The 15143-nt window shown below is 45.2% G+C and overlaps 1 protein-coding gene and 1 pseudogene across 1 annotated transcript; both read right to left on the reverse strand.

The window, feature by feature from the left end:
* Positions 1 to 870: 870 nt before the first annotated feature.
* LOC123082755 (IAA-amino acid hydrolase ILR1-like 4) lies at positions 871 to 2560 on the reverse strand (annotated as a pseudogene).
* Positions 2561 to 11127: 8567 nt separating this feature from the next.
* LOC123087753 (IAA-amino acid hydrolase ILR1-like 4) lies at positions 11128 to 14421 on the reverse strand. Its single transcript, XM_044509853.1, has 2 exons — positions 13963 to 14421; positions 11128 to 12660 (listed from the first exon to the last, which is right to left on the reverse strand). Exons 1-2 carry the CDS (start codon positions 14242 to 14244, stop codon positions 11686 to 11688), a joined length of 1257 nt encoding a protein of 418 aa, XP_044365788.1. The 5' UTR covers positions 14245 to 14421; the 3' UTR covers positions 11128 to 11685.
* Positions 14422 to 15143: the final 722 nt, after the last annotated feature.

Raw genomic sequence — 15143 nt, forward strand, 5'->3', positions numbered from 1 at the left:
GGATGCTGGTGTGTCGTCGTTGTAAGGCCCTGTTTGGTTCGGCTGTGGATTTCTAAAAGCAGTTGTGAAAAATCTGCTGCGAAAAAACAGTTGTGAAAAATTTGATTTGAAAAAGATGTAGGTCATTTGGCAAACCAGCTGATACAACCTTTTTCAGATTTTGGCCCGCAGCGGAATCAGATTTTGGAAAGCACGTCCTGAGCTGCTTCCGTTTTTGGTTCAGATTTTGGCAGCGGATTTTTGGAATCGGATTCTGCTGGGTTCGCCCTTTGGTTCAGATTCTGCTGCGCGGCAGCGGAATCCGGCGATAAAAGCTGAACCAAACAGGGCCTAAGACATGTGGTTCCTGATATATGAAAATCGGAGAGGCGGCTCTCTTTTTTTTTTTAAAGTCTCTCCCCCTTCTGCCACCTCCGCCCGATCTAGGGTTTGAGTAGAATTACGGGAGAGGGGAATTGAGACGATATTACCTCACTCGCATCCTTCTTTTTTTAGAAACCCTCACTCCTATCCATTATGTGTGCCGCCCGACTAGTGGGCCTAATGTTTGGCCCATGGTCAAATAATTTCAGCCCATCAGCCCCACCAGTAAGGCCCACACCCAAGCCACCTCTACCAACCAACTCACGCGAGACCGCGGCCACTGGAAATGACCTCCCCAACTAGTATGGTGAATGTTGTTTACCCTCCAAAATGAATTTGAACAGAATGAAATGAACGCACGAAAAGATACCCGTACATAAAGGCATGCAAAGAAGACCAAGAATTTTCCAAACTGATAATAAAGTTAAAAAAATGCTCTCTCTGCAGTGATATAAATAATCTTATATTTCTTTACAGAGGGAGTACATATCAACAAAATAAGACAAATTAAGTGAGAGGAGAGGCGGCGTGCTTGTTCAAGAACTCGATGGCAACACCGGCATGCATGGCAGCCCCGATGGGGAGCACATTCTCGTCGACCACCAGGTGCGGCGTGTGCAAGTAACTTATGTCCTCGCCGGCACGATGGGCGCCGACGTTAAAGAAGGCGGCCGGGATCTTCTGTGCATAGAACCCAAAGTCCTCTGCTGCCATAAACTGGGGGCACAACAACACATTCGCCTCCCCCAACATGCTCTGTGCCACCACCTTAGCATCCGCATACATGCCTTCGTCATTCACGGTGGCTGGGTACGGCCGGTGCTCCTCCTCCATGAAGTCCACCGTCGCCTTGTTGATCATGTTGAAAGGATAGTCCTTTGATGAAGGAATAAGTTATCTCATGACCATGTTGTTCATCACCTCCCTGATCCTTTTCATGAGATAGGATAGTCCTTCTGTTGTCATGCTCCTCAAGGTGCCGCCCAAGGTCACAGACTCCGGGATGACGTTGAAAGTTTCACCTCCTTTGATGAAGGTTACGGACACCACCTGTAAATAATTGTTCAAACAGGTATGGGCAAATGATCAATATGTTGAAGTGCAATCAACGTACACCCGAGGAATAGAAAGAATACATACTGCGCTCTGGAGTGGGTCGATCTCACGAGCAACGAGCTGCTGGAGGCTAAGGACGGCCGAGGAGGCGGCCAACACCGGGTCAACTACGGATTGGAGCATGGCAGCGTGGCCGCCCTTCCCGGTGATGGTCGCCTTGAAGCGGGCAGATCCGGCAAGGAACGGCCCTGGCCTGGAGCCGACGGTGCCCACCGGCATGCTCGTGTTGATGTGCACGGCAAATATGGCAGCTACATCGTCCAGGACGCCGTCCTGCAGCACATGGTACCCGCCGGCGTGGCCCTCCTCCGCCGGCTGGAACACGAGCTTCACCGTGCCCTTGAGGCCGTCCTTGCGGGACTGGAGCAGCTTGGCGGCGCTGAGGAGCATGGCGACGTGGGCGTCGTGGCCACAGGCGTGCATCTTGCCGTCCTCCTTGCTCTTGAACTCCCACTCCACCATCTCCTGCAATAATTAATGGATCCAGCACACGTATAAATGAATTAGTGCAAAACAAACTAACCACTGGTTTGATAATTGAGTTGCGACTTTGTTTGTACAAATGAGTTATCTTGGTCGTACGTTTTGCAGCCGGCGATGGACAACGACTCTAACTATTTGCTGTGACTTGCAAAGTCGCATGCAATATACGTGACACTTGCATGCTAATACGATTCTATGCACACTTGCATGGTGCAATTATAGTTAATTAACATAAGCTCGCCTTCTTGCAGACGACTTGCTACCTACCGATGGCGATCGACGGATCTAGTCACAGAATGGATCAACCAACTCCAATTTTTCCATTTTTCAAGGACACGTCGATTGACTGACCTGGATGGGGAGCGCGTCCATGTCGGCCCGGAGCGCGAACACCGGCCCCGGGCCGCCTCCGCCGGCGATGGTGGCTACGACGCCGGTGCACGCGACGGGCCAGACGTAGGGGATGGCGAGGACGTCGAGCTCGGCGCGCACGAGCGCGGAGGTGTGGTGCTCCTGGAAGGCCAGCTCCGGGTGCTGGTGGATCCGCCGCCGCACGCTGAGCATCCACGCTGCGAACCCCTGCGCCTGCGCCTCCACCAGAAGCTGCTCCGCCGCCATCGTGTCCATCGATCGGTATGTATTACGCCGGACGCGTGCCAGCAAGCTAGAGGCGGGCAGGCAGGCAGATACTCGGAGGAAGGATGGCTTTTTGTCCTTCAGACGTTGTGTAGTACTTGTAGTACGTAGCGTTGACGGCGGGAAGGATGGTTTGGTCTTGTCTGTGCAGGCCCGGGCCTGGCCGAGGAGGATGCTCCATGCTTGGGCCGTCATAATGTGGTTGGTTTTCTCCTTTTCTCTGCACAATGATAATTTCATCAGCATTTTCTGAAATTTCGGATGGTTTTTAAATATAGTAAAAAAATAATTCATGAGCTTTTCTTACCTGGAGACATATTTGAAATTTTATGGCCATATTTTAAATATTCAATCATTTTTTAAAATACGGAACAGATTTCACATTGAGGAACATTTTTAAGAATTCACGAGCACTTTTCAAGTTCATGCTCATTTATAAATTATCAAACATATTTTAAAATTCGCCAACATATTTCAATTTTTGTATTATTTATATACAATTGCGAACATATTTCAAACTCAGAAACATTTTGAAATTAAGGACATTTTAAAATTGACTCGGGAGTATTTTATTAATTCTGAGATATATTTTAAATTCTTGTATTATTTTGAAATCAAACTATTTTAATATAGTAAGCAAATGAAAAAGTATACCGATGGAATCAATCGAGCCACAAAAACGATCAAACAATAAACGAACGAAGTTGCTGACAGAAACAACTTGCAACAGGGCCAACTAATGTAGTTACATGCTTAGGTCCGTATTTCTCGCCTATTTCCTGTGGAATAGGAGGACCCATGTACAGGGAGCATTGAGGTTGGCATACGGTGGTAGGTGGCGACAGTCTAGTCAGGATGGTCGCTGTAAAAGGAGGGAGCTCGGCGAATCAATTTAGCGCTTTAGTGGACGGGGCATGGATTGTAGGCCCAGTCGATATGGAAGGACTTCTTTCTTATATGTGCAAGAGGTGAATCCTATTGCAACCCACTTTTCGTTTAGCGTATTTGTCCACACCGGGTTTCGGAAGGCTTTTCCATTCTATTGAAGCCGTTATTGGATTCCATTCTAATATTTCCATAACGGTTTTCTCTTGTGTTTTTGTTTTTGCTGGTATAATAGGTTTTTCATGTGTTTTGTTTTTACATTTCTTTTCCATTCTATTATTTCCATATTTTTAATTTTTCCTCTCTCGTCCATTTTAAAATTTCTGAATATTTTCTCAAATTATAGTCAGTTTTTAAAATGTCATACATTTATTAAAATTTGGGAAAATAATTAAAATTTGTGTTCATTTTTTAATTTCTGTATCAGTTTATCTATCGAGTCACATTAAAATTATTTTAACATTTCAACCAGAAAACATCTTCATTCATGGCAACTTCATAAATTTCATGATCATCTTTTAAGCTTCGAATTTTTTAAATTCAAGATATTTTTAGAAATAGCAAAAAGTTAACAATTTGCCTATTTTAAAATTTTGTGCTTTAATGAACAAGGCCTGTGTTGTAGGCCCGGTCGATATGGGAAGGCAGAAGCTTAAGTTTGGAGCAGCTATTTTTTATGAGGAAAACATGCTTCATTTTATTGATCTATATGATGAAATACAGGAATACAAGAGAGTATCAAAGGGTTGTAACAGCCACAAATGGCGACTCTCTCCTAAGTGCAAAGCATGTTTAGCTAGACGGTGGGCCACCATATTCGAGAGCTGTCCTCCATGAGCAAAAGTACAAGAAAGAAACTCTCGCATAGTGCCTTTTGATCTCTTTCACAACTGGTGCGATAATTCCTGATGTGTCTGAATGTATATCAGAAATAACCTAAAGACAATCTGAAGCCACTTTAATGTTCTGATAGCAGATATTCGGCCAAAGATAAGGCCTCGCGGCATGCTAGTTTGGAGCGGCTATGTTCCGCCTGCTCCTAGGCTGACGACTGCCTCGTCTACAGGACCGGTGGTGGCCGTCCCAGTAGGACGTGGGTCGCCACACTAATGTCAATTGATTTTCCTTTTCCCCTATTTATACTTTTATTTATATTTTAAGTGCATATATTTTAAAAAGTATCACTTAAGCAAATGAAAACCATGAATTTGAAAATTGTTTTTTGCTGGTCTGCTATTTTTTATCCATTTTATATTTTTTGTTTTTTTGAATTTTCTAAATAGTTTTAAAAACCCAAGAACATTGAAATTTTGTTATGTGCCACTAGCGAACTCGGATATCTGATGAGATCCAATGAGGCTTCACGAATTCAGTCCGTGGCACTAACACTTGTGCAAAAATTAGCTACATGCCCCTATGTGCCATCTAAGCGAATTTTCATCGGTTGGCCATCTTCTTTCGGCGTTTCATCCTCTATGGGACCCACCACTTCACCACATCAACAATAGAATGTGGAGACTCGGTTAATCATTTATGTTGATGTGAGGGCCCACCTTTGACAGGAACATACAACCATGGTTTTATTTTGCGGCTCCTCTGATGTGGGACCACCAACATTGACGAGGAGTTTCCATCATTCTTGAGCTAACCCTTTGTGTTAAAAAAATGAAAATAATAATAATCAAAAATTCATTTTTTTTGCTTTCTTTTAAATTCGTTTCCATTAGGTTCTACCGGAAGGCAACCACCGGACCACATCGAGGAAAATACATCGAAGAAATGGCCTATGTAGATTAAAGGAGAAGCCATTTGTACCTCAATGGTAAAAGTGCATTACCCTTACTTAATCTAAGCTTGGCGAGGTAACCACTTTTCATACACTCCTTTAATAAACTGCATTAACTTTTGTTTCGTAATTTTCTCGAGTTCAGATTTTACAAAGTTCTAAGCTTGGGGAAGTTATTCTTGCATTTGTATAGTCATGTGCAATAATCTTCATCTTATAGCTATTATGCAATTATGTGCCCCCCTGTTTGACATCCTTGATTTGGTATGATTATCATGTATTTATATAGGGGAATCACTTGCTCAGGATTAGTCAGAAATATGTTATCAAGAAGAAGTAGCGTGGAAGGTGAAACTCTCAAACCATGAAAAATGGATTGTTCCATACTTGGTTTTTGAGATAGCACTCGTTTTGTCCACTTTTAGTTTACTCGCAATCATCAACCATGCTTGACTTTCATGACACATGAAATGATAAATGATTGTGTCATAGGCAAATAAGAATGTTCAAGGTTGTGTGATGTTGAGGTGTGGCTGGCCTTGGAGGATTATAGAATAGAGTAGAAGCATTGTGCTGTAAAAATATCATAAGGGACATCAGGTATTTGTACAGAGAAGAAGAGAAACCGAGAGAGTTCGGTTTGTGTTCTTGAGCCTCAGAGTTCATCGCGTGGCTGGCGAAGGGCAAGTAGGAGATGCTAGTGCAGGAGGTGGTGATGGTGCCTGGTGGAGGCGAGTGTGGGGAACTGGGCTTTAACCCCAAGGCTGTTGCAGCGCAAGAGGAGGAGAAGAAGCTACGGGAATTTGCAACAAGGCGTTGGGGAACGCAGTAATTTCAAAAAAATTCCTACGCACACGCAAGATCTATCATGGTGATGCATAACAACGAGAGGGGAAGAGTGTTGTCCATGTACCCTCGTAGACCGTAAGCGGAAGCGTTATGACAACGCGGTTGATGTAGTCGAACGTCTTCACGATCCGACCGGTCCTAGCACCGAAGGTACGGCACCTCCGCGATATGCACACGTTCAGCTCGATGACGTCCCACGAACTCTAGATCCAACTGAATGTCGAGGGAGAGTTTCGTCAGCACGACGGCGTGATGACGGTGATGATGAAGCTACCGGAACAGGGCTTCGCCTAAGCACTGCAACAATATGACTGAGGTGGATTATGGTGGAGGGGGGCACCACTCACGGCTAAACAATGTCAACTTATGTGTCTATGGGGTGCCCCCTCCCTCGTATATAAAGGAGTGGAGGAGGGGGAGGGCCGTCCCTCTAAGGCGCGCCCTAGGGGAGTCCTACTCCCACCGGGAGCAGGATTCCCCCCTTCCAAGGAGTAGGAGTAGGAGAGAAGGAAGGGGAGGAGAGAGGGAAGGAAAGGGGGGGCACCCAATTCGGATTGGGCTAGGGGGTGCGCCTCCCACCTTTTTCCCTTCCTCTTCTTTATTCCAATAAGGCCCATTTACTCTCCGGGGGGGGGGGGGGGTCCGGTAACCTCTCGGTACTCCGAAAAATGCCCGAACTCATCCGGAACCATTCCGATGTTCAAACATAGACTTCCAATATATCGATCTTTATGCCTCGACCATTTCGAGACTCCTCGTTGTATCCGTGATCATATCCGGGACTCTGAACTACCTTCGGTACATCAAAACACATAAACTCATAATATCGATCGTCACCGAACGTTAAGCGTGCGGACCCTACGGGTTCGAGAACTATGTAGACATGACCGAGACTCATCTCCGGTCAATAACCAATAGCAGAACCTGGATGCTCATATTGGTTCCTACATATTCTACGAAGATCTTTATCGGTCAAACCACACAACAACATACGTTGTTCCTTTTGTCATCGGTATGTTACTTGCCTGAGATTCGATCTTTGGTATCTCAATACCTAGTTCAATCTCGTTACCGGCAAGTCTCTTTACTCGTTCCGTAATGCATCATCCCGCAACTAACTCATTAGTCACATTGCTTGCAAGGCTTATAGTGATGTGCATTACCGAGAGGGCCCAGAGATACCTCTTCGATACTCGGAGTGATAAATCCTAATCTCGATCTATGCCAACTCAACAAACACCATTGGAGACACCTGTAGAGCATCTTTATAGTCACTCAGTTACGTTGTGACATTTAGTAGCACACAAAGTGTTCCTCCGGTATTTGGGAGTTGCATGATCTCATAGTCATAGGAACATGTATAAGTTATGGAGAAAGCAATAGCAACAAACTAAACGATCATCGTGCTAAGCTAACGGATGGGTCAAGTCAATAACATCATTCTCTAATGGTGTGATCCCGTTAATCAAATGACAACTCATGTCTATGGTCAGAAAACATAACCATCATTGATTCAACGAGCTAGTCAAGTAGAGGCATACTAGTGATACTCTGTTTGTATATGTATTTACACATGTACTAAGTTTCCGGTTAATATAATTCTAGCATGAATAATAAACATTTATCATGATATAAGGAAATATAAATAACAACTTTATTATTACCTCTAAGGCATATTTCCTTCATAAGGGTCTGCTTGCTGGAGCTGCTACTATGTGTGTGTGCTTTGTTGGAGCCGCAATTGTGTGCACCTAGAATAATAGGCGCTCGCTACCGCGGGCATGCTGATTGGAGAAGACAAACAATATAAGGCATTTATAGCTGCACTAGATTTTGCTTTACCTATACCACATGATTAGCCGGAGGCAAAACAATATCCAGAGTGGAGAGCATCTATGATAGAGGAGATGGCAACACTTGCGTACTTACTAATCTTTCTCACTACAGAAAGGGATGCTACCTTTAAGTGGGTATTTACCGTGAAACAAAATTTAAGGGAAAGGTAGAAAGATATAAAGCCAGATTGGTGGCTAAGGGCTACAATCAAACTTATGGAGTGGATTATGTTGAGACCTTCGAATTAGTGGCGAAATGAAAAACATTAGGTCCCTTTATATCTATAGCAGCAAATAATGAGTGGAAATTATTTCAAATGGATGTGAAGAATGCTTTTCTTCATGGAGACTTGCAGGAGGAGGTCTATATGGATATTCCATTAGGGTTTAATAATAGAGAAGCCAAGGGCAAAGTATGTAAGGAAACAAAATCCTTGTATTGACTTAAATAATCACGTAGAGCTTGGTTTGGGAGGTTTCGAAAGGAAGTGTGCTCTATGGGTTATTAGCAAAGCAATGCAGTGGGTTATTAGCAAAGCAATGCAGATTACACCCTCTTCTTTAAGCACAAAGGTGGAAATATTGTTGTTCCTATAGTGTATGTTGATGATATTGTGATCACAAGTAATGATGATGATGTTATAGCATGCCTGAAAAAGATATTGGCAAAGTCATTAGAACTCAAGGACCTCATTTATTTCCTAGGAAATAAGGTTGCATAAGGATCACAAGGTATTTATCAATCACAGAGAAAATATGTAATCGATTTACTTACTGAAACTGGCATGATAGATTGTAAGCCGCCGTCCACACCCATTGAGAAAAACCACCATATAGTAGAAGATTCAGATGATCCTATAGATAAACATCAATATCGAAGATTAGTTGGATGTTTAATCTAATTATCTCATACTGAGCCAGATATTGCCTATGTTGTCAGCATTGTAAGAAGGAATATGCATGGTCGTCGTTCCGGTCGTTGGGATTTAGTACTTAGAATTCTTCGGTATCTCAAGAGTCTCCCGGGGAAGTGCATCTTCTTCCCTAATCATGAGCATCTTAAAGTGGAACGATATACAGATGCTGACTAGGTTGGGTGCTTGGACGATAGAAAATCTATGTCAAGATATTGTGCTTTTCTGAGTGGTAATCTCGTCAGTTGGAGAAGTAAGAAGCGGAGTCTAATGGCATGATCAACTGCCATTACAGTGCACTACTGTGGGTTGGGTGTAGGGCTGAAAAAAAAGCTCGAAGCTCGCTAAACGAGTAGCTCGTGACTCGGCTCGAATCGACTCGAACTCGAAGAATAAAGAGTCGAGCCGAGCTTTAGTTTAAGATCGTTTATAGACCAAATTAAACGAGTCAATCTCACGAGTACTTGTGTAACTCGTTAGGCTCGATACAAAAGATCAGCCACTCCCAATACAAAAAAAGATCAGCCACTCAGCATCCTATGTCCCAGGCGCACAACGCAAGACCTAGCCGTTGACGGTCGAGCCATCTGGAGACTCATGTGTTAGAAGGAAATTACTATTGTTTAGTGATATATATGTTTAATATATACATACCCATTTTTTTAATATTCGAGGGTTTTATGTTCATGTCTTTAACGAGTTTACCAAGCTAAACGAGCCGGCTCGCGAGTTATACGAGTCAAGCCAATCTTGGATTTGACCTCGTTATATTAACAAGTCGAATCGAGCTAACTCGTTAACGAAACGAACTCCAGCGAGTCAAGTCGAGCTGGCTCGACTCAGCTCGAATTTCAGCCCTAGTTGGGTGCTTGAACTGGTTGTTGTGGGATCAATTCCATCTGCCGTATCTTTTTGGTGCTAATTTTCGCATATACGTGCACTATTGTGGTTGGGTTTTTCTGTAAATAAAAAACTGTGAGCGGGCATTGTGTAAATTCATCACTATGGTTGACTTTTTCCACAAATAAAAAAATGGTCTTTTGTGCAAAAATACATCATACACAATGCTCTCACTCACTGGTAAATGGGGCCATACACATGGATATGCCCGCATCCGTGTAGTGTGACCGTATCTGCACGCTTGAGTCAAGTTAAGTGGAGAATGTATCCCATGCAATGATGGAATTGATGCACCAAGTGCACCAGTGAGTTATGGGCCATTTGATTGAGAAGAAACGGACAAGATCTAGGTACAAGCTGGGCTGCTGGCACACTTGCAAAATGAACCTTATGGTTTCTCTGAATTGAATAAAATGATGGCGTCCATTTATGAAACTGTTTTATGCAACAGGTAAGCCAGCCTAAATGGAAAGTGTGCTTCAATGTTTGACGGAACTAGCTGAAAGCATCACTCCTTGCTCTTGTCCTTGTTCTTCGGGGAACTTGTTCTTGTCCCTATTCCTGATTCTATTACAACATTCTAATTCGTTTGTCGTTTTGTATGTCATGATTCCAATTTCTTTTCATATTCATGATTCCAAAAAAATTGTGTAACAAAACAGTGAAGTAACTCTCTATAATATGGATGCATAGTCTCAAAGGCTCGAAGGCTCTGTTTATGAAGTACTCTCTCCATTCCAAAATACTTGACTTCCATTTGTCCAAAAATAAATGTACCTATATACTAAAACATGTCTAAATACATCTATATTTTGACAAATGAAAGGCATATATTGTGAAACGGAGGAAGTACAACTTACTACAAGTATTCCCATGTGGGAGCTGAGAGGTAATGATATGAAGACCTTTTCTAAAAGAAATAGCGGCACTTGACGCTTCCTGTAAAGTATTCCATTATATATATATATATATATATATATATATATATATATGTAAGAACTGAATTTGTGATGCCAAATATGTACGTCAAGTTATACATATGTCCAATCAATCGGTGATGCGATTTTCAAGTCATGAACTGGATTATTCATGGTTTGTTTCTGCCCAGTCCGTTGCTACTGTTTCTATTTTATTTTATTTTTTGCAAGTAATGTACAAAGCATCAGCTATGAGGCATCCGGAATGGTGTTGGAACATTTCTTTGCACATACATAGCACGGATGCAATTAACAGAGGACATGGCGTGACTGCATATAGCTATGTGAGATGAACTCCTCGTCTCTCGCTAGCAGCTCTCGCGAACAATTAAATTAATGAGAGATGTAGCGTCCCGCAAAAAAAAAAAGAATGAGAGATGTAGCGAAATTAGTTTGCAAAGGAACAGATTTTGTCCTGCTCTGCTCCATTATGCAAAAACAAGGAGCGGGCTACAAAAGTACAAGATGTATTTTGCAAATGTGCAAGCAGCCCACCTAAGCAGTGAATCTTGTCCCTTTGTTCTTCATCCGACGGCTCATGAGTCCTTGGTGCATCAGGTGCACAGATTCTGTCGTTGCACAGGATACTTTCTCGAGTTAAGTGACTACAACACCATATTTTTAAAGTTCTAGCACCAAATTGAACATGTGACGCAAGTTCTATGACCCCCGGTACTTTTTTTTTATGATGATGGTCTTTATATTTCTAATGAATTTTTATAATGAATCCAGACTCCTGTTTGAACAGAAAATGGTAGAAAAATTCCCTCTCATTGGACTGGCCTTCTTCAATGTTCAGGTAGACTTTTTTTTAGGTAAAATGTTCATCTAGATCCCTCGCGAAAGAAATGTTCATCCAGATTTGTTGCAGGGGCAAACCTTCCAATCCGCAGTCCAAACACATCTTTTACCCTTCAGAAACAGAGGCGAAAGCAGAGCACCTACGCGGCCGCGGGACGCGACGCCGTAGCACAAGCACGCGCGTGCTTGTTCAAGAACTCGATGGCCACGGCGGCGTGCAGTGCGGCTCCGACGGGGAGGGCCTCCTCGTCGATGACCATGCGCGGCGTGTGCACGTGGTGCACCTCGTCCTCCTCGCCGCCGGCGCGGACGCCGAGGCCGAAGAAGGCGGCCGGGATCTTCTCGGCGTAGAACCCGAAGTCCTCGGCGGCCATGATCTGCAGGGACAACCTGACGTTCGCTGGCCCCAGCATGCTCTCCGCCACCGCCCTGGCGTGCGCGTACACGCCCTCGTCGTTCACCGTGGCCGGGTACGGCCGGAGCTCCTCCTCCATGAAGTCCACCGTCGCCGCGCACCGCCCCACCGCCGCCTGCCCCTCGACCACCTCCCTGATCCTCCTCATCAGGTAGCGCATCCCCGGCGTCGTCATGCTCCTCAAGGTGCCGCCCAGCGTCACGGACTCCGGGATGACGTTGAAGGTCTCGCCGCCCCTGATGGTGGTCACCGAGACCACCGCGCCCTGCAGCGGGTCGGTCTCGCGGGCGACGAGCTGCTGCAGGCTGAGCACGGCGGAGCAGGCGGCCACGACCGGGTCGACGGCGGCGTGCGGCATGGCGCCGTGGCCGCCCTTCCCGGTTATGGTGGCCTTGAAGCGGGCCGACCCGGCGAGGAACGGCCCCGGCCTGGACCCGACGGCGCCGGCGCGGAGGTGCGTGTCGATGTGCACGGCGAAGATGGCGGCCACGTCGTCCAGGACGCCGGATTGAAGCACGTGGTACCCGCCGCCGTGGCTCTCCTCCGCCGGCTGGAAGACGAGCTTCACCGTGCCCGCGAGGCCGTCCTTGCGGGACTCGAGCAACTTGGCGGCGCCGAGGAGCATGGCGGTGTGCGCGTCGTGGCCACAGGCGTGCATCTTGCCGTCCTCCTTGCTCTTGAACTCCCACTCCACCATCTCCTACACGCACGCCAATAGAAATCAATCAATTGCAATGGCATGCACACGTATCTACAAGAATTAGCTAGACAAAGTTGTTTGGTGGACATCTATGATTCATAGGAGAAATGGAGAGAGAAAAAACGAAAGGGAAAATTTTCTTTGCCTCGTTTTGAATTTCAAAAAACATTGGGTTGACTATTCTTAATCCTGAGTTTTTCCTATTCTTATTTCGTGAAAAGACTGAAAACCTTATATTTTTCACGATACTCTATTTTAGACATAATATCATGTCTAAATTCTGTGTTTATTTTTTTGGTATTCCCATGTTTTCGGAATCATGTAAAGAAAAAAGGATGCTACAAATCAATCTCAGATTGTTGGGCATGGCAACGAAACATCTTTTATGGCAAATTTAGTTGTCACGGGGATGACAAATTCCGGCACGGATTTGTTATGGTTGCTAAAAAAAACTGCCATCCTCGTGACATCTAGATTTTTCATGAAAGACCTTTGATTTGCCATGATTAAAAATCTGACATCAGATGTTTAACATTACTGATAAAAAAAATCCTAAGATGACTTTGCAAACAAGCGATAAAGCTGCAGCTTAATTTTGTTGGTGGTCGCTATCAAAATAGTCCTGTGTGTTGTGTCGTTGGTAGTAGTTTCTGCATCAGCACGGCACACAAAACCATACACGCAACCACAATGTTCCTATATACAGTGATCACTTGGTTGGTTCACAGAAATCTCGTGATCCTCACTAAAAAATTGGTTTTCAGAGAAGGAACGTATCATGGGTAGATAGTACGGAGTACAATTTGGTGCGAAAAATATCCATCCTCGCATGATTACTGCCCTCCTGAATTTCTGTCCTTTTTAACCGTACAATACTACAGTACAGGATTATACAGTAAATCCAAGCATGTTCATGTTGGAAAGAAATTGATGAGCTTGTGTTGGGGGCAGAGATTGAAATGTCTGCTGACAAAATCTGTACGGGCCATGTCGGAAAGAATCAATCGACCACATGGCGTTCGTGTTCGCGGTAATACTACTACCTCCGTCCCCGTGTATAAGTCATTCGCGTAGTTCTAGGTTGATAATTTAACTATCTAAATATGTATTATATGTGACAAAAATATATATTTAGAAACTACATCCGTGTGGAAATCTAGTGGTATACTTTTCATGACATATAACACATATTTAATTCCTCAAATCGATGACCTAGAACTACGCGAATGACTTATACACCCGGACGGAGGGAGTACTAGTACTACTGTTTCCATCATTAGTGGACGTGGTCGGTGTACGGACCTGGATGGGGAGCGCGTCCATGTCGGCCCGGAGCGCGAACACGGGGCCCGGGCCGGCGCCGCCGGAGATGGTGGCGACGACGCCGGTGCGCGCGACGGGCCAGACGTAGGGGATGGCGAGGGCGTCCAGCTCGGCGCGCACGAGCGCCGAGGTGCGGTGCTCCTGGAAGGCCAGCTCCGGGTGCTGGTGGATCTGCCGCCGCAGCCCCAGCATCCACGCCGCGAACCCCGGCGCCCGCGCCTCCTCCAGCAGCTCCGGTCCCAGCGCCGCCGCGGCCGCCATCGATCGGTCGCCGGCCGAACAAGAGCAGCTTCCACGAGGGTGGAGGAGGAGAGGAGAGGAGATGGTCAGAAGGGCGCGTGCGTGCGTACGTAGCAGACTGAGGTAGAGCTATGTGAGGTCTTTCAAGTGGAGTTAATGAGGTGTGGCATGCATCCAGCGTCGCGACGTGGGCGTCAACGCTCTCGCCGGCGACAACCACGAGGGCTCCTCTCGTCGTACATACAGTACACGCCTCATGTTTCTCTTCTTCTTTTTTTTTGTGAGGGGTGTAATAAACTACAGTAGTTTTATTCCATGAAAAAACCACGGTTCGTCTAGAGAAGCATCAGCTTTTGATACACCGTGTGCTTCGCAATTTGATTCCCTCGCCTCATGCTTCACATCACACGCACTTCCTCGAAGTTTGCAATTTTCACTTTAATTTCCATGACGGCCATGCGGCTAGTGCACCCGCACAAAAAGAAGTAAAAAAATCGTGCCGCTAGCGTGATGAAAGTCACTTTAAAGATGTTTGGCATTAGCCAAGTCGGCCAGTCACCACCTGGACCTTCCTTAATCAGATAAAGATCGATACCAGAGTTTCCCTTTCACGGCTCTACAATTGCTGGCTGGAGATTCTCAAAAAACAAACAAAAAACAGTTGCTAGCATCGCAACGTGTCCCAAGTCCTCCGCCCTCGACCGAAAGCGGTTTGAGATCCTTTTTTTTTTTTTTTTTGCGGGTAAAAAAGCCGTTTGAGATCCTCCGAGGAAACCAGCGAATGGCGTAAAGGATTGCAAGTCAGCCGATACCCAAGATGAAGAATGAGCACGTGTAGCAGAGACTAATGAACACCGACGTATCGAGTCGAGATATCCATACGGAGAAGACTAGATGACCGAGCACTAAAAGACCTACAC

Source organism: Triticum aestivum, chromosome 4A (assembly GCF_018294505.1).
Source record: "Triticum aestivum cultivar Chinese Spring chromosome 4A, IWGSC CS RefSeq v2.1, whole genome shotgun sequence".
Lineage (NCBI taxonomy): Eukaryota > Viridiplantae > Streptophyta > Magnoliopsida > Poales > Poaceae > Triticum > Triticum aestivum.